The 19,774-nt window shown below is 41.6% G+C and overlaps 1 protein-coding gene across 1 annotated transcript in view; it reads right to left on the reverse strand.

Annotated features, from left to right (window-relative positions):
• The window catches only part of WDFY1 (WD repeat and FYVE domain containing 1), a 36,925-nt gene that overhangs the window by 12,981 nt on the left and 4,170 nt on the right, over positions 1-19,774 (reverse strand). The window contains exons 2-5 of the mRNA XM_090284636.1: positions 10,589-10,656; positions 5,912-5,985; positions 2,999-3,053; positions 1,453-1,603 (exon numbers count right to left, since the gene is read on the reverse strand). Coding sequence (XP_090140762.1) covers positions 1,453-1,603; positions 2,999-3,053; positions 5,912-5,985; positions 10,589-10,656 — 348 coding nt within the window. The remainder of the gene's footprint in view (positions 1-1,452; positions 1,604-2,998; positions 3,054-5,911; positions 5,986-10,588; positions 10,657-19,774) is intronic.

A 19,774-nucleotide genomic window follows, 5' to 3' on the forward strand; every position in this document is an offset into this window, starting at 1 on the left:
GAACTTGTCACTTTCTCAGTGACGTGAGAGCCACAGAAAGTTGTGGCGGATCAGCAGTTGACACACAGTTGGGTAACTGCTATTTTAAGGTCAGAAGGAGCATGTTAGACAGGCCATGACTGTGATTCTGTGCCACTTCCTACCCACCCACATGAAAAGCCTAACTCAGAACAGAAACATGTACTGAGCACACAACATATCTGAGTATTTTCCCTTGGTTGATTCTAGTGTATGGCACTACTTTAAATGCTTATTTTAAATGTCTCATGCTGTATATTCCTTTGTAGCAAATATTTTTTATGAAGGCTTTCAATGGAAAAAAGTTTTACCGCGCCAGTTGTCCAACTCTCATTAAAGAGAACTACTGTGGGGCGCTTGACTATTGCGGACAGCCTTGATCTTGCCATCACGAAGATACACAGCAACCATGGCTAGCCTTAAGCAAGGGTGAACTCTATGTGAAAAAGATTCCATTTAGCTGTAGAGAGATTTTAAAACAGCAATTTTCTAACAATTTGGGGATGCCGGGGCATCCTTGAGAATATTATAAGAATTATGAGCTTCTCCCCATACACACACAAAAACCCTATAAACTCAGAGCCCATTTATGATCTCCAGGGTCATGTGTGTTATTATATTTATATTCTATCACAGGGTCTGCAAATAACTGATTACTAGAAGATCAATTGCTTTCTTTTCTTTCTTTATACAAACAGTCTTTTTACTTTGAAATGGAAAGGAATGGGGGGAGGGGTCTGCACTAATGAGGGTTAGGTTTCCCAAGATTTTGTTTGAAAACCATATAGCACTTCCCAGCAGGGAATGGTATTCATCTATTATTTTTAATAAATCAATTTTATACCAAGAAAGGTAGATAGAGTAATTTTTAGATTTTATGTGAAATATCAGGAATCATTCTGTCTTTGGATCTCAATGAACAATTTATCCTTTTTTAAAAAAATTTTTGTTTTTAATTTTATTTTTAATTTTTTAAAAATCCTCATGTGAGGACATTTGTTCATTATTTTTAGAGCGAGGAAGGGAGGGAGAGAGAGAGAGAGAAACATCGATCTATTGCCTTCTCATTCACGGCCTGATGGGGATTGAACTGCAACCTGGGCACGTGCCCTGACTGGTAATTGAACCCAAGACCCTTGGTCTGCAGATGATACTCCAACCAACTGAGCCACACTGGCCAGGGTTGTTTTTTTAAATTTAATTTAATTTTGTTTTTGTTTTTTCTTTCTTTTCATATATTTTTTCTATTCTTCTTTTTATTAATTTTTTAAAGTTTTTTTTTCATTTTTTCATGTTATGTTTTTATTTTTCATTTCTTTGTCATTCTATTTGTTGGGTTTCTTTATGTCAAGTAACAATTTATTATCAGATTCAAAACTGATTATTGAGACAAGGAGGCCAGAGCAGGTGAAGGACCAACCCTTCAAAGGATACTGTAAGCACGAAGCCCAGGATGTGAAGAAGTGCCTCCCGAGCATGTCCCCATTCCGGGTGCACATCCAGGTGACACACTTGTCATGACCGGTGCTGACCACCCACTCCGAAGCCAGGCTGAAGATAATCGCAGACACCCGGTTCTGATGAGCTGTGGAACAGAAAGGGAAAGTCTGCGCCCTTCAGGAAGAAATGTGACCTTCAGAATCAAGTCTCCTGGGGTGAGAACTGAGGTTGACCTCCTCGGCCTGGCTGGCTTGGGGACACAGAGCCCCGTCATGGCAACGCCTGACTGTGAGCAAGTGCCAGGTAACCTGCCCTACCCCAGACTCCCTATCACAGGCTCCCCACATGGCAGACAATCAGAAGCTACAAATCATTAAAGAGTAATGCTCAAGAGGGATTCAAAAATTAGATTCGAGGACAGATTTTTACTTTGCTCTAAAAAAACCTTAACTACCAATGAGTTCCTTATGGAAAGGCGCAGTCTTTTCTTAAAAGATCAAAATGTTTAACTGCCCATAACTTTAGTTTTTGACCCTTTAGAAAACACTGGCATATAAACAAAAGCAACTATAATTTTCTGAAATTAAAAAGCAGTGCACACAATTTGTATGTAACTTTTTATTATTTATAAAGATGAAAATGTATTGTGAAATGTGACATTCCAAAAATAGCTGAGAATGAGGAAAGTGCTCTGTCTATGACTTGCCTTCTGGAATATTTGTGTTTCCTGGATAATTGCAAGTCCCCCAGGGCAGTGACCTGTCTACTTCATCTGCTACAGTACTTTGCATGCAGCAAGTATTTAATAAATGCCCAGTCTGATGAAAGAAGTCAGAGGTTGGATAGAGAAACCTCCAACCTTGCTCTCTGCTGTACAGGCTGCTTCAGAGCTGAGGAACTCTCTTAAAAATTAATTAGAAAACACTACAACTCCCCGGGAAGATGGGCAGAAGCATGAACAGATATTCATGAAGATGACAAAGGGTTAACATGCACTCTCAGCCACCACCCACAGGCTTGCAAAATTGCACAATTGCTGGGAAGAGGTTTGCAAATTAAATCTAGAGCATTAACAAACTTTTTAACATTTGGCCCGTTACTCCACTTTTATGAATTTATCTTAAATAGAAGTAATTCAAGGACACACACACATACCTATATACATATAAATGAAATACACACATTCACAGATATATAATAACATACACACATATATGCTATCGTATATGTTAGTGAGTGGGTGTTATCAAAAAATGGAAGCGGTACTCATGTTAAAAAATAAAGGAATGGTCAATTTAAATCTGATGCATGTATCCAAGTGGAATGGCATACAATGTTTTAATGTTAATAAGCAGGAAAAGAATGGTAAATAACCCCTAAGTGCTAAGAGCCTCTCGTATAACTGGGGTAACAAAACTAAAAAGTTAACGTGAAAACCTAATTTTGATCATAAGAGATCGTGTCCTAGTTTTGTATGTGTAGATCTACACGTATTATGTGTATGTGTGTGTGTGTGTGTGTGTGTGTGTGTGATAATTACCTGGGTAGGTCTTGATAAAGTTCATTTTATTAAAATCTTCAGAAACATGAAATTCCTAAAAGTAAACATATGCAGTAAGAAAACAGTCATGGTTTTAAAAACAACAGGAACTCGCTTAACTTTCAAAACAAGGTGAAATCCAGAAATAGCTCCCACCAGAGCTGGGATTCCAGATCAGCTGTGTAACAATAATAAGAATTTGCTTCTTTCATCAGACGTTCAGGGCACAGACTGAATAAAGAAAATGCCGCTGACCAGCACAGCACTTTTGTCCAGTTCTTCTTCCACAAGTGGGCGCTTTGAATTCCCCCTCCCTCTGACTGCAAAGGAAGTATCTTGTTAATTTTCCTCTCTTTGCTACACCAAAAATTCCTCAAGATGATTCATAGAAAGCAAAATTCAAAGACTCATTACTGAGTACCCAGCTATAGTGAAAAGAAAACATAGGGTATATCAGTAATTTAAGGGGGAAATTATACATATTTAATATATAAACACACAAAAGAAAAGGAATTTAAGAGGTGTGGGTGGTATTCTTCTTTTCTCATATTCTTATAATTTCCAAATTTTTATAGACTATGTAATACTTTACGATTAGGAAAAAATTAAAAGTATATACTTCTTAATGAAAAAATGAGTTTCTACATAAAATTAAAAAGATAAAAGTCTAAAAGAAGCCCTAATAAAAAATTCTATTGACCAATGCTAAGCTGGTAAGTTCTTAATGCTTTAGGTAATATGGACTTCATAAATTATTGACTGTGCAGACTGAAAAAAACAAAAAGAATACTAATTCCTTGTTCTCCATCTTGGTTTTACAAACTACAGAAACGTATTAGCATTTTATAGCTACTACACTGTATTGGGTGGGAGATCAATAGATCAATAGCTAGATCAATGATCAATAGCTAAGTAATGATATATTGGATTTACATTGCCCCTTCCCACTGAAGAGCATTACGGGTCTCTAGAGTCCACCCTGTAACTTCTGCCTTTGCACCAGGAGCCACAGGAAGGGTCCCTAAAAACTAAATGCACACAACCATCGCCACCAGTGGAGAAACCCTCTGAGGCCTGCAGTTCAGGGCTCCGTACTGCATCCGTGTGTGCACAGCACCAGGACAATCCCGTAAGGTTTTCAGGAAGAAAGCGAGAAGGATGGCATTCACCACCACAGAATACATACACAGCAGCCCCACGCTCACGGGGCAGAGAGCTCATCGACCCCCCAACCCCGCAGCCCCCAAGTCCTCGCCACCTGCCCTCTTCTGAGCGACCTGTTTGGGCTGCGAACCTGCCTTTTACTGGCCCTTTCCTTCGTGGCCCAGAAAGACACAAACAACACACACAAACTGGAGAAGAAGCAGACAATCTCTAACAAGGGAGAGATTAAATTAGCAGTCAAGTAAACTTTCTACAACGGAACACCAAAGATGTCAGATGGTTTCTCTGTTACCTTCTTCCAAGCTGCAAGTCTGAGACTCTTACTTACTATTCAACAATTAAAAAAAAAAAAAAAAAAATTAAAAATGGTCAAGGGACTTGAACAGATATTTCTCCAAAGGAGATATACAAATGACCCACAAGTACACAAGACGCTCATGTCATTAGTCATTAGGAAAATGCCAATAAAAACCACACGAGGTGCCACTTCACAGCCACTAGGATGGCATCAGTAAAAACAAAACAAAAACCACAGAAAACAAGTGTTGGCAACGATGTAGAGAAACGAGAACCCTTACGTGTCGGTGGTGGGTGTGTACAATGAACGGTACGGCCACTTTGAAAACCAGCCTGATGGTTCTTCAATGAGTTAAATACAGACTTACCACATGGCCCAGCAATTCCATTCCTAGGTATATATACCCAATAGAATGTAAAGCCTAGGTTCACATACAAACTCACACATGAGTGTTCATAGCAGCATTATTTATAAAAGTGGCAACAACCCAAATGTCCATCAACTGATGAACGGATAAACAAAGTGTGGTCTCTCTACATCATGAACGAAAAGGAATGAAGTACCAACTCAAACAACAACGCAGATGCGCCTTACAACATTATGCTACGTGAAAGGAGCCACACATAAAAGGCAACACATATTTCATGATTCTACTTACAAATGTCAGAATAGGCACATTTCTGGACCCAGAAGGTAGATTAGTGATTGCTGGGAGCTAGGGGAAGGGGGAGCAGGGAGTGACTGATAATGGGCTTGGGGTTTCTGTAGGGGAGGAGATGTGATGAAAGTGTTCTGGAATAAGAGTGCTAATGATTGCATAATCTTGTGAACATACCCACAAAACCACAGAATGGAGCACTTTAAAATCGCGACCTTCATGATATATGAATTATCTCAAGAAGAAAATACATGCATACACACAATTTGACCCACAAAAATACCAATCTATAATCAATTGAAAGTGTAAATACCTGCTCCTTTACCAAAGACACCTTGAGAAGAACTGTCTTAAAGAGTTGTAGAAGTTGTCAGTTGAATAACTAGTCCCTAACTCCATTGTCCTTCTCCTCCTGTTACAGGTGCACACACACACACACACACACACACACACACACACACACACACACACACCCTCCACCCCACCCTCCCTGCCCTGGCCTCCTGGGTGGTTCAGGGACCTGAGCTGCTACCATCTCGTATTCACTGCATGGAGACTGTGCTTTGTGGGCGATAGCCTGAGCACCCAACCATCCGTTGTGACATCATTCTGAGTTCTACAGAACCAGTTTAAAATTAAGTACTTATTAAAATTTTAATCCATTTTCAGGTCTGTACCGAATTCAACATTTTTTATGCCAATCAGGCATTCACTGTTAACTTCACTTGAAACTGTCCAACAGATGCAAACATGGGGAGGTCGATATAATGAATCCAGCCTGGAAGGTACCTACCACGACGGCTCCGTTATCCTGGCCCACAAATATCCGCCTGCTGTCGTGATGGTAAGTCATAGCAGAGCAAGGAGCTGCCAGAAAGACAAAGACCACATTAGCACCAGAGCCAAGCACTGTCTCTGTTCAAAATTCATTATTAAAAAGAGCTATATGAAAACACATTAAATCTGAAAAAAAAAAAAGAGCTATATGATTTAAGTTGAAAATAGGAGGGCAAAATGGTTTTGTAAAAAAAAGATGTAAGTTGAAATTCTTTCTGTTGTTTTTGCTTAAAATTCTCATAAAAATTGTTTTTAAAACTTCAGGGAAAGCAATTCAGCACAAAGTTTCATCTGATTGAAATGTCTAGCTCTTTCTGGAAAGGCCTGGGGAGACCAGTGCTTAGAGTGGGTGATCTGCACTGCAAACTCAGTAGGTCATTCTGCACCTCCCCCCTTCCCATCACAGGTAAGAATAGCTGAGATCTGTGGAAACTGGGGCTCCGAGCCCCAGAATTCCCATTCTAAGGCATACATGAGCAAGCTGAAGAAGCCACTTTGGGATTACTTTTTTCCCCTAATGGCCAAAACATGTTCCCTTGTGCTATGACACACAGCCCAAGTTTGTAGTAAGTGAGGTTGTGAGGTGTAGACACTTTTCTTTGTCCACAACAGGACCGTGTGACGGGGTAGCACCCGCTTCTCCTCACCTACAGACCCCTCCAGGTTCCCTTCCAAGGAGCCCAAGCCAGAAAAAGAGTGTCAGAAAGGAGACCCTCCACGCTGTCTCCTTCTGCTACAAATCAGAATTAACATGATCTGGAAAATGGAGCATTTGGAAAAAGAAATGTTTGCGTTTATTTCCACCTAAAGAATCTTGACTAACCATGGAAGAGCCACAACAAGGGGAAACCAACAACAAACAAACTTGAGTTCACTCTGAAGTAAAATTTCCTATGCAAAAGTGAGGGGAAAAAATCTTATACATGAAGCCATCACTTGAAAAATTGTTTAATTTAATTTAAAGTTCTCTCTCTACGATGGGCTGATATTCTCCACCAGAGGAAGAAAATAAACTATCGTATAATGCTGGATTGTACTCAAAGACAAGAATGCAGCTGCCAGCATATCAGACCATGGAAAGATTGTTTGAGTCGAACTATCTAGTTGAAAGGTAGGTACCACGACATTTGTCTATACACAAAACAATCAAGTGACAGCCTGTACACCCTTGTCCACCATATTGGTGTTGGGACTGCAAAGAACAATCATTGTTTAAGAATTATAACCACAATATATATATATATATATATATATATATATATATATATATATATATATATATCTCGTCATACACAGAGCTCTTTAATATCATGCATAAAATTATCACTGACAAATCAAATCATGCTCTGATGCTTTCAAGATTCACGGCCATCATTTTTACTTACTTTTCAGTTGGTACTAAATCTTAAGCCATTAAACTCCTTTTCAATTCATTTTATGCCTACCCGTCTAAAAAACTGTACACAAATATGTAAGCTCCCTCTTCTGTATAAAAATCACAGTGTGCTGAGTTATTTTATGAGGCTACACAATTCTTATGGTTTAAACAAAAAGCTTTCCCAGTTTATTTGTTTTATATATAAAGATGTCCTGGCTTTATTATTATTATTATTTTTTTCTTTTCTTTTTTTCCTGGAAGAGAAGCTTCTAGGGAGATAAGCAATTTTTAAAAAAAGTTTCACAAGTCACATAGTTTTATAAACAAACAAAATACAAATGTGTGGCCTTTTCAAAAGGCATCATTGCCGTGCAAAATCACATGCTTCAACTCTAGTTTTGTAAATAAATTAGTTTTTGATTTTTTTGTTTTGCTGCAACACAGCCAGGCTCCTTCTTTAGCATTGTTTATGGTTGCCTTCATGCTACAAGGGCGGAAAACTGAAGAGCTGCCACAGAGATTGTTTGGCCCACAAAGTCTAAATATTCACTGTCTGACCCTTTCAGAAAAAGCTCACGGACCGACTCCATAACTGTGGCGGGGAGCAGACTTCTGGAGTCAGACAGGCGTGGATGGGAATTCCAACCACAAATAATCTACTTACCCCCTCTGGCCTCAGTCTCCTTATCTACAAATAGTGAAAAAAGCATCTATCTTCCTAGTTGTTGGCATGATTTCAAAAAGTGACTTTTTTTTTAAAGGCATGAAGCACACAGTAGATACAGAAATGAAGAGTTACCATTTTTCTTCAGCGAAAGCAGATTCTGAAAGTTATTTCTGTTATGGAAAGTAATGTTCTGAGACATAACTGGACTATGTATAGCAATATGCTAAGGTTCGGCTCGTTGATCACGGTCAGGTCATAGGAAAAAGTCTCAGCTGGTGGACGGCCACCACAATGTCCTGAATTGGGTAATCTACAGAAAATGTTTAGAGCTAACACAGCACTTTTCTTCTCATATTTTGAATTTATTTAAAAATAAAAGTCATTCTAAAATAGGCAAGCAATTGTTTCCCATAATTCATTCACTCTGCTTCAGGCAATGTTTCTGCAGTTTTATCAGCGGATACATCTACAGATGGGTGCCATAAAGAAGCTTCTGGAAGCAATAAGCCAAATATGTGTAGGTACAAACATGCGGGTGTCAGCCACCCACAGCAGAGACACTGGGCCTGTTCTTTCCCGTTTTTACTGGTCTTTCCAGTCATAGGGTTCTGGGAGCTACTTCCACAGGGTACCGTGAGGACAAGTTAGCAAGGGATGACCAAAGCCACATGCCCAAGACCTAAGACGCAAGGAAGAGTCCCCTCTTCTACTGATAGGTTTTTGTGCCCTGGGAGAGAAATTAATTACAATGCTGTGTACTAAACATTTGGGGAAAATGCAAGCCAGAGAGTAACTAAACTAAATGTAGAACAAAATCCATCTCAGTCTGCCTCTCTGTTTCTACCTCTCTATTTTAATGAGCATGAACTCCAAGGTTGAGCACTCAAGGAAATTAAGATTCGGTCAAATTTTTTAAAAAAGCAGGGGTGGTAATAGGAGGAATCATGGCAATAGCTTTAACGAGATTGCCCACAAACATGATGAGCACTTCCCAGCACTGGAGTGGGTTCCTCAGTTTTGCTATTTCCAGCTATCAGAGCTATCCTTGGACCACTGGAAGGGGTTACCCGTCTAAAAGAAGGCCTTTCTTTGATTGGGTAAAGGGTGGGCTCAGAGGCCTAAGATGACCCACCCACCTCTACCCCCACTCCAAAAAACCCCAAAGTAAATTTATTAAATGGGCTCCACAAGTGCCTTTATTAAGACATTGGTCGCTTGGTATTTCAGAGGAGTAACCAAGGTCACACATCAACAGCCTATGGGAAACAGGAAATACTGCTGTTTCGCACAATAAATTATGATCGGGCTTTCTTCTAATGTGCTCCACGTTACAAGGTCCTATGGTGCCTGCTGTAATAGCTCCCTTTACAGCAGTAGTCCAAAACGTCTGCTTCGTTTTCACTGGATGGCTATCAAGACAGAGAGGCGGAGGAGCCTGCACAAGCTGTAGGTGGAAGACAGAACAAATGCAAATCCCGATCACCCACGCACGCTCCGTAGCGACCGATCACAGGGTCTGTACAACGCATGTGAGTGTGCCAATGAGAACATGCCGGCTGCCCAGAAAGGGGGCAGGTGCCCGGCAGGACGGCTCACACGGACTGTAGGGAATCTGCTGAATAATGGGCTGCCCTGTGCTTAGACCCAACTCCACTGCCTCTGGAACAATCTTAAGAAAGTTGTCACCCGTGTCTGCGACAACTGGCAGCAGGTCTTCTGTGGAGAACTTTACAATGGTCTTCAGCAGTAGAACCGGCCAGCATGCCCCAAAGCCTTTTTTCTTTTCCCAAGGGTTCCTCTAACTATTGGAACCCGTAACTGAGCAAAATCCCTTATTAGGGACCAAAACCACAAGGAAATTAGTGGCTCTGGATGAGCTCTGTGAGGCCACTGGGGACGGCGGGGCTCTCAGCCCAGCCGGGGCCTGGGTGGGATGCCCACGTCTGCCACAGGGCTTTCCTTTGCAGAAAGGAGGAAGAAAGGAGGCGGCAGAGAAGGAGGGCGATTAGATCTGCACGAAAGGCTAGAATTTAAATGCAAGTTTATGCCACTACAGCTCAGGGCTGTCTTAAAAACCTCGATGCCAAAGATTGATCTTTGAGATTTATTTTTAGAATACATTTAGCTACTGAGAAAGCTGTCTGTTTAGAATGTGGTGTCCCTGGGACCCAATCTCTCACTGGAGCCCAGAGGTTTGTGAAAGTTTGGGCAAAAGTTGGTTATGAGGCTGCGGGCGTGTATAGAGCCTGTTTTAGGGCCGGTACCCGCTATTACGAAGGGCACAGTCACTACTAGGACATGTTGGCATAAGTAAAAAAAAAAAACTGGGGGTGGGGGTGGGAGGGGTATGCCCTTTTCCTCTTTCCCCCCCAGTTTTGCTCAAGTTTGCTTTAGTTAAGCCAGCAGACCTAACTTCCTCTGCAAAAGAAAAGGCGTTTTCCTGCCGTTAGGCACAGCCTGTCGGAGGTTTTACGCAACGCAGAAGCTCATTCTCAAGTCCAGTAGCACTTTTGAATCAGGCATTTTGAAATTTACATCATCAAAGACATTAGAGACATTTTCAAGTGGAACAGTGACCTCTTACTCACAGGCCATCGTGTGGTAAATGCTGGGCCAGTACTGGCCGCTGTCTCTCTTCAGCCACACTCGGATGGTTCTGAGGGGAAAAGGAAAGGAAAAAAGTAGTCATTTTACCTTCTTCTATGCTCCGGCAGAACTCATTTATTTTATTTTCAATACTATGTCCCAAGTGACCTTATAAAGTTAACCCACTGGACAAAGACATACAGGGGTGGGCAAAAGTAGGTTTCCAGTTGTGAGTAAGCAGAATAGTTAATAAAACGATTGTCACAATCATAACCCGCATGTCATGTTTCCACACAAACCAGCTGGAAACCTACTTTTGCCCACCCCTGTACATACACACACAGTATATAGTATGCCTATGTACAGTACATATACTATATATGTACATACACATTATATATAGTTACATATAGCGTGGCCACAGATGGTAAGTTATGCAGTAGTTAGGAGTCAGAATTTCAAGTAACTTCAACAATATGGAAAACGTGCACTATGTGCTGATCTACATACAAAGAAAACTACCGCTTTGTAGGACATACAGAGGAACATAGTAAACACTCCCACAAGGGTGTATTTAGCAGAAGCTGAGACCGCAGGAAAGTCTCTAGACAAACGACCCAGTTCTTTCTGCAAGTGATTTGCAAGGGAGGAGAAAAGGGGACAGAGGACCGGCCTGGGATGAGAGAGGTGTCAGAGGCAGACCCAGCAATCCCAATGCACAGACTTCTTTGGATTCATAGGTCATTATGAAACTATTGAGAATATGGACACTGACTGGGTATTGCACGGTTTCTGCTGTTTGGTTTTGAGAAGAAGCACTAATCCCTAAGTAAGGCGCTGGCCCCTGTTCCCTGTCCCCAGGACGCCCACCAGAGTGCAGCTTCCTCTCAGGTTCCCGGGGCCCCCCCCGCTGGGCCACCTCTGGCGCCTCACCTAGCAGCAGCATCGCCCAAAGGAGCCACGCGTCCCCACGGCCCTGCGCTCAGCCCTCCAGGCATTGCCTGTTTCCAGTCAAGGGACACAGTGACTGTGACCCCTCACCCAGACCCCGCAACCCAGGGAGACGCGAGCCTCAAACGGCTCAAATGCACGGAGCTCAGGGAATGTCCCCTCACCCTCGCCCCCCACGGAGAACTTTCCTCCCCAGGCAGTCCTTTCTCTCAGCAAATCGCAGGATGGGTACCACTGCAGTAAGGCTCCCTCATTAAAAATAATCAGCAGACACTTACAGTGATGGTCCTGAGGCCTGAACTAGAAACACTGCATGACATTTTGCTGACTATATTCTGTTACTTAACATAGAATGCTTACAGATACATTTTATTACTTAAGTTCAACACAGGAGATGAAGCCAAAGGAGTTGTAGTAAGTGAAAGGCCGCCTCCCCTTGAAGCACTGAATCTGCTCAAGGATTATGCTCCATTTCCAGAGACAAGGAAAGGCCCAGGCACTTGAAGATCAGGCTGTCATGCAAGTGTCTTGTCAAGGTCACTGGCCTTCGCTCACATAGCCTGCTAGCTACCTGGCTGTTAGGTTTTTCTAAGTGTCTACAGAACAGAATGCAGACACGTTCTAAAACCCTTCAAACTGCCCCAAAAGTGTAATTCATGGATGCGCAGGGAGCTCAATGAGGACTCGGGGGAATGCACTTGTCCCCATGTCCCCAAGAGAAGAGCAGATTCAGACAGCAGAGTAGTCTGCTGTGAGTGGGAAACCTTAACGGTTGCCTCTTCCAACCAATCGCCTAACCTGCGAAAGTCCAATTTTAATTTCATGCAGCAGCAGAATGATATTCAAACTAGCCCAAGGTCAAAGCGGAACCTGCCTAGACCCCAGCATTTTTGAAACGCAGTGTGATCTCCTTTGGAGGGCAATCATCAGTACTACGACTTGCTCTGTACCCAGCTGACACACCAGGAAATTGGCAAGACTTAAATGGTCTCTCGGAGTGCTTCATTTGAAACTCGTTCATCACGCCCAGGCTGAGAGAAGACCTGCCTTGGGAATCAGGTTCTAAATTAGGCCCCTGACCTCAATAGTCAGCTCTATCTCTGAATTCACGCCTCCTGTCTGGGATTCCCTTCCTCCAACTTTTCAAGTCATATTCTTTCCCTTCCTTAGGCAACGCATTAAAACTTCCCACTTCCAAGATGAAATCAAAACAATGTTAAGTTTGATCCCTAACACTCCAGCACTCCCCAGAACCTATCAAAGTTGCATCATTTTTACTAAGTAATAGAGGAATTTGTTGGGTGTTTTCTTCAAGACATGTCTCACTGGTTTAACAACCGGTTGTAAAAACAAGCTTAAGTCGGGCTACTTATTAAAAAGTCAACCAATTCCACAGACCAACAAAAGAAAAAAAGTACTATTCAGTAAATTGGAAGCAAAAATCTGCTATTCAGTTAAGTTAAAAGCAACACAATAATACAGTTCAGTAATATTTTACAGGAGCAAACCATTAAAAACTCTAGGATAATACTAATAAACCATATAATCATAAAACTGCCAAGTTCAGATGGTTTTATTTTTACAAATACGACAATATTTTCCGCATAGATGAATTATCTAAGCCGCTCTCTCCACTAAGATAAAACAGCTTAATTTTTCCTTCAATATTTTGACAACTTCACACCTACTCAAACTCTTTTTATTTTTCTTGTTGTTACTCTAATTCATTTTTCTAGTGGATAGATTTTCTTTGACATTCCAAGACCATGTTCAACTGAAAAAAAAAGTCTTCCTTTAAAACAAAAAACTGAGAAACATGTTCATTCTGTGCCAAGCTCTATTTTTTAGTAATTTTAAAATAGCAATCTGATCTTTTTCCAAAAGGTACTTAAAAAGGAAATGTGTCATTTCTTCCTAGGCCTACGTAAATGTTTTTCAGATTTCTCCCTGCTGCTAATACCCTTGTCAAGTGTTCTACCATCAATATCCTTGGCTTTCTAGTTAGAGGACAGACTCACATATAGCAGCAATATCTTCCATGGACACACAAGGAAAGGCATCGCTATATAATGTTATATATACGAAACCTGTCTAAAGAAAGTTTTCCCATTGGTAATATAATGAGAATTGTTTGCATGACATCAATGTAACCTGGCCGCCCAGAAGAGTGGACCAGAATATACATGCGTGAACAATGACGACGTCACTGTACTAGTCAGTGGGGATGGCAGATGCCCTTGAGTGAGCGTGTGTACTATGTGGCCGTCCATTCATAATGACTGAGCGAGTAGAGCAACGAATCTGCATCAAATTTTGCATTAAGCTTGACCATTTCTCCACGGAAACTATTCAGATGATTTCGAGGCTGCAGCTTCATCACGACAACCCACCTGCGCATGCATCACGTCTCATGCCGAGTTTTTTTGGCAAAACATCAAATCACCCAGGGGACTCAGCGTCCCTGCAGTCCAGATTTGGCGCCCTGCAATTTCTGACTTTTCCCAAAACTAAAATCACCTTTGAAAGGGAAGAGATTTCAGACCATTGATGAGAGTCAGGAAAATACAAGGGGGCAGCTGATGGTGACTGGGAGAACTGTGTGAGGTCCCAGGGGACCTACTTTGAAGGGAACTAAGACATCATTGTCCTATGTACAATGTTTCTTGTATCTTATATCTTCTTCAATAATGTCTCTATTTTTCATATCACATGGCTGGATACCTCCTGAACAGACCTTGTACATCACTATGATGCACACATACCACTACCAACCCCCTAACTTGTCTGCTGATGTTCAGCATGGTAGATGGCCTACGTAATTCCTAGATAAATGAAATCCCAAAGGTAGATTGTAGTTTTCTTTAAAGTATTTCAGATTGAAATGTTTTTAAAATGTATTAACTGTGCAGAGATAAGCAAAGAAACAGCTGAAAACAATAATAACAAACTGCCATTTTTACAGTTCTCATAATTTTTTGTCAGCATTATAAATTAAAACCTACTCTTGGGCAAGAATTTTGCCGTTTTGCTCCATACAGTGAGAAACACATATGCCGCCTAATTATAATAATAATGATAATAATAATGCCAGCAACGATGATCAATTGATTTAGGAATTCCAGGCTTAGCAATTAATTCTGATGAAATTATTTAAGAGAAAAAACAACTATATATTTAAAAAGGTCATATGAGCATCAAAGGAATAAAAATTGGGAGAACTGTTAAATAATGATAGGTTAATGACATATTAATTCGGGAGCTTATAACGTCATTAAAAAGAGAGATGAAGACCATGTAACCACGACAAAATTTAGGAAAGGTTACTTCATTTTAAAAGCCTAGTATAAAATGATATAACTGAATTCCATAACTCTGCTGAGTCAGGCTGTGAGGGGCAGGTGAGGAGGCTGAGTAGGGGCAGGGAGGACAGAAGGTAACATACCTGAGGCAACAATGACTCTGGCTCCCTGTGGTGGCCCCCAGAGAAAAGACTTGGAGCTAAGCGGAGAAGGGGGAAAAGCAGGTCCCCAGCCCCCTACTCACTAAGCACTAACGACAAGCCAACACTTCAACACCTCATGAGCCAGAGGAGGCCATCCTCCGCCAGATGACAGCCAGCAAACCGCCAAAGATGTGGAAGGCCCAGCCCAGCCCAGCAGGGCTGACGCACGTGAGTGAGCCTGGCTGTGTGACCAGGAGGGCTGTCCGGGTGACCCACAGGCTCGTGAACACTGATAATACTTGCTGTTTTAAGCCACTGAATCTTGAGGTGGTCTGTTACATAGCAATAGCTAAGTGATACAATGCCATCTGTCCTAAATATTATACCTTTAAGAATACTTAGGAATCTGATCTTAAAATTAAAAGTAGCCTTTGCTATTAACTGAGTGCAAAGGATTTGAAAGTACTTAGTAAACAAATGAGTCCACTTTAACTTCTAATGGAAATACAGTATTCTCACTTTGCACAGAGGTGCTAACTTGAGTCCTAAGATACTGAAGAAATTACTGTAAAAGCACAAATGAAGTTACTACTCAAATGTTGTTCAATATTTTCACCCTGTCTACCAAGGATAATAATTCTGTGTGTTCTTTTACCTTACTACAGTAGACACATGAAAAGCAGACTAAAACCCACAGTTTTGATTAAGAATAAGGTATTTACTCCAGGAAGTTAAATCTCTGATCGGCCCAGAGATATGCCTGAGGATCAGAATAGGTAGAGGCTCCTTCGAATTTCTTCCAGCTTCTTTATTTAACTCCCTCAAAGAGCTGACTAAAGGGGAGTTAAAAACACACTTTAGGGAACCACCAAAGCCTCATCTACTTAAGTAGGAGCGATGATAGATTTAAAGGATGAATTTTCTTCTGAAAAGCACTGTCTCAAGCCAGGAGGTATCTGTAGGGAGGAGTCATGCTCAATATCATTTTTAAACCTATAACCCCACAAGAACATACATTTGGGTTCAGTACATGTTATTTTCCAGTATAATGACGCTGAAAATCATGCCCGCACTTGGATGGACATATTCCAGTAAGCACACAAGGGTTTCTGTAAAATCACAAGGTCAAATTCCATCTTGCCTGACAAATCAGCCTTTCTAAAATCAGATCTCCACCCCCCCACACGGCCCCAAACATCCTAATCATCTCCAAATAGCTAAATGAAAGCAATTTAACCACATTTAAATTATAAACTGATATAGAGGGATAATTCAACTAATGAATTAAAAAGAGAATGAAGAGTATAGCTTATGTTACAAATTAAGCCCTAGGCCTGATTTCTTTTAAACTAAGCAAAATAGTAAGCATGAGGAAAACTTATTCTTCCAGTCGCTCTTAGAGCTGCTGACTTGGTAAATTTCCATACATTTCTGCTACCTACTGAAAAGGATATTTTCCCCAGTCTGACAAGTAGGTGTACTTCTGGTAGCCTGGCTGGATTCCATAACATTAAGAGGGTAACTGAAGGGGATAGGAATAGACAGGGTCATCCGCACAACCGCCGTTTTCACATAAATAGCAGTTCCCTTCCAGCCACGTCTCCCGAACTCTGCCCCGTGTTCCCCTGCAGCAGAAGGAAGTCCTTCTCTTTCGGCAACAAAGGCAGAAAGCATGAACTTTTTATTGAATTGATATGTAAATGGAAAGGTAGAGAGAAACCAGCCTCTTTTTATAGAGAATTAGACTGGCTAAGAAAAATTAAAACATCCATCCCTTCTACTGTCTGAGGAAGGAATCCTGGGCAGCTTCAAGGGTCCAAGACAAGGATGAGGCTCAGACTGTGGATTTCCTGGGTGGCAGATTTTCTTTTTTTTGCGGGGCGGCGGGTGGGTTGTCCCAGGGATAGGGTCCCTTGCAGCACCCGCACCAGAACCTAAATGAACAACCTCTCTCCTAAGGCCAGATGGCTGGTTTCTCTGCCTGGAGATAGATGTGTTCTTTTTAGCTCAAGAAACAAATTCCTGCTGTTACCTTTCACTTAGCAACAAAATGTTTCCTTGTGACCTCTGCGCTGCCAAGAAGGCTCCACCTCTGAGAAGCAGGAGCCATCCAGACAGGATGGAGTAAACGTCAGTGCAGGGTCGGTCTGGGACACATTAACTTACAAAAAATAAAATAAAAAATGAACTCTACCCGTGCCCTAGAAGCGCTGAAACACACAGTTTAACCAACTCCAAAGCAGCACAGATTCAGGTCGTAAAGAAGAGTAGCCTGTTTTTAAACGTCCATGTGCCAAACTTCTGTATCCTACTGGCTTATTGATTCACTAAATGAACATCTGGGTGACCACTGAACACCCGCTTTCCTTCCGAGGGTCTGGAATTCTGGCCTGTGCTAGCAGGTGACCAGCCCCCAATCAACCCTGCATCCTGAGAATCTCGTGCGCTTCCTGGGAGACAAATTCACACATGCGGTCAGAACTCAACCCCGGAGGGGAGGAAGCACCTCCCGTGTGATTTCATGGGGTGAGGACTCTCAGAAGCTTGTGCCTGGTGTCCTCTGGACTTCACCCCATACCTTTCCCTTCTCTGATTTTGTTTTGTGTCCTGTTCTTTGTAAATCCTCACCCAAGGATGCGTTTACTGATTTGAATGAGAGAGACAGACAGACAGACAGACAGACATTGATGTGAGACAGAAACATTGATTGGTTCCTTCCCATGTGCATTCCACCCAGGGACCAGACCCGAAACCTAGGCAATGCCATGACTGGGATAAAACCTGCTACTCTCTGGTGTAGAGACGGCACTCCAACCAGCTGAGCCACCTGGTCAGGGCTTGTTTTGTGTCCTTTTGCTGTAATAAATCATGGCCGTAAGGACAAGCATATGGTGGCAGTCCTCCTAGTGAGTGAAACAGCGAACCTGAGGGTGGTCTTGGGTCCCCTAGTATATTGGGGTGAAGATTTTTACAAAGAAACCCTTATGATGGACAGGACTGGGAAGTGACCAAGTATGGATATGATGAAAAGGTATGACTCATAGTTCCAAGAAGTCAGGTCTGTAAGCGACCCCCAAATGGTACTGCCCTATTCAAAAGGAAATATTTTATTTAATTTACACACACACACACACACACATGCAGTAAGCAGAGCCATCCATAGCTTTTGATGAGACTCTAGCAATTAAATGAAAAAACAGATGGGAATAAAAATAGTAATAATCAAAACACCAGTGCTTTCTCTGTGCTGGGCACTGTTCTATGAGCTTTACACATATCAAACCCTGTGAGGCAGGTACTATTATTATCTCCACTTTGTAGATGAGAAAACCATGATGAGTAACCCGGCCAATGTCACATGGGACTCAAACTCGGGCATTCTGGATCCAGAATCTGTTTCTAACTATGCCATAAAAAGAAAACAAATGTAACAATGAGGCGCCGTTCTAACAACAGGATAAAGGGTCTACTTTTAGGCACTGCGTAATGACAAAAATACAGCAGTGAGCGCCTGGTTTTCTGGACAGTCACCTCCCAGCTATGCCAGTTTTCCTTCCGAGCACAACACTTAACAATCAAGTTGTTTATTTAAGATTGTTTCCAGGTGAACAGTTAGTAAATATACAACTTTCCCCTCAAACCATCTTAATACGTTTTGAAATATCTAAGAGGAAAGAAATATATTCAGGTAAATCGCGGGTCTAACAAAAAAGATGCTACCTCAATAGCTTTAAGAGTTGGCTTTCTGTCATCTTTACTGCTTACCAGCCTATGTGCAACATCCTAAAATATTTTAATACACATAAGCTCTATGTTGGACTTGGGCCAGAAAAAACAGAGTTTCTTCTGCAAGATTTCTGCAAATCAGTGTGGGCCCCAAAGCAATGGCATACGCACGGTCATCTCCAAACTCTATTTTTCCAAAATGAAGACAGCAGGCCTCCAGCCTTAACTTATTTATAAGGCTTTATACCTTTTAAAAATTCTATCCTTCAACCAGCTGACATCTAAATTTTTGGTGCATTCCACAGGAAAGAAGTTCAAAAAGCAAACGCGTCTAGGGAATCGGTTCCTCCTGTCTCACCACATCTCAGTTCTACTCTGAAAGAATCTCAGTTTCTGTTTCCCCACCAGGAAAATGATGGCTACAGTTCAAATTCTTGAACTTGTTGCTGAGGTTATTTTATTTTTACAGTTTCCTGACTAGAAAGAGACCCATACTTTATTGACTCGAGTTTTTTTAAAACTTTACAAATTTAAAGTAAAGCTTTTATCCTTTGAAAAGTATGCATACTCAAGTATTCTAGTTTCACAGTGCAGGCAACTTAAAACTCAAGTTAAAAATACTAGTTTAGGTTTAGTAGGGGAATGAAGTTCAAATACAAGAGCTTGGGGCATCTGTTACTCCAACGAAATAGACACGAATGCACACAAGAGGATACAGCCATTCCCTGTGAACCCTCTGAACGTTTCCAATGAGACCTCGAGGCTTACTGCCCAAATTGTGACCTGTGACGCCGGGTAGGACAGAATTAAGCTCAATATTCCACACTGGTTTAATAGCTTTGGGGATTATTTGTATTTAGCTCTGTCATGTAGAGTTCGGTTTCACAGGGAAATATGTGGGTACATGTGAATGACTCCAGGCAAATATATCCCAGAAACTGACAAAAGAAGACAATGCCTACGCAGTTTTGTCTTCCAGCGAGTCTCTGCAGGCAAGCACAGTGGCCAACCACGGGTCTCTGTCATAGAGCAGCGGTTCTCAGTGCGGGACCAGCAGCACCAGCCGCCA

Source organism: Furipterus horrens, unplaced genomic scaffold (assembly GCF_987537825.1).
Source record: "Furipterus horrens unplaced genomic scaffold, mFurHor1.1.pri manual_scaffold_1, whole genome shotgun sequence".
NCBI classification, from domain to species: domain Eukaryota; kingdom Metazoa; phylum Chordata; class Mammalia; order Chiroptera; family Furipteridae; genus Furipterus; species Furipterus horrens.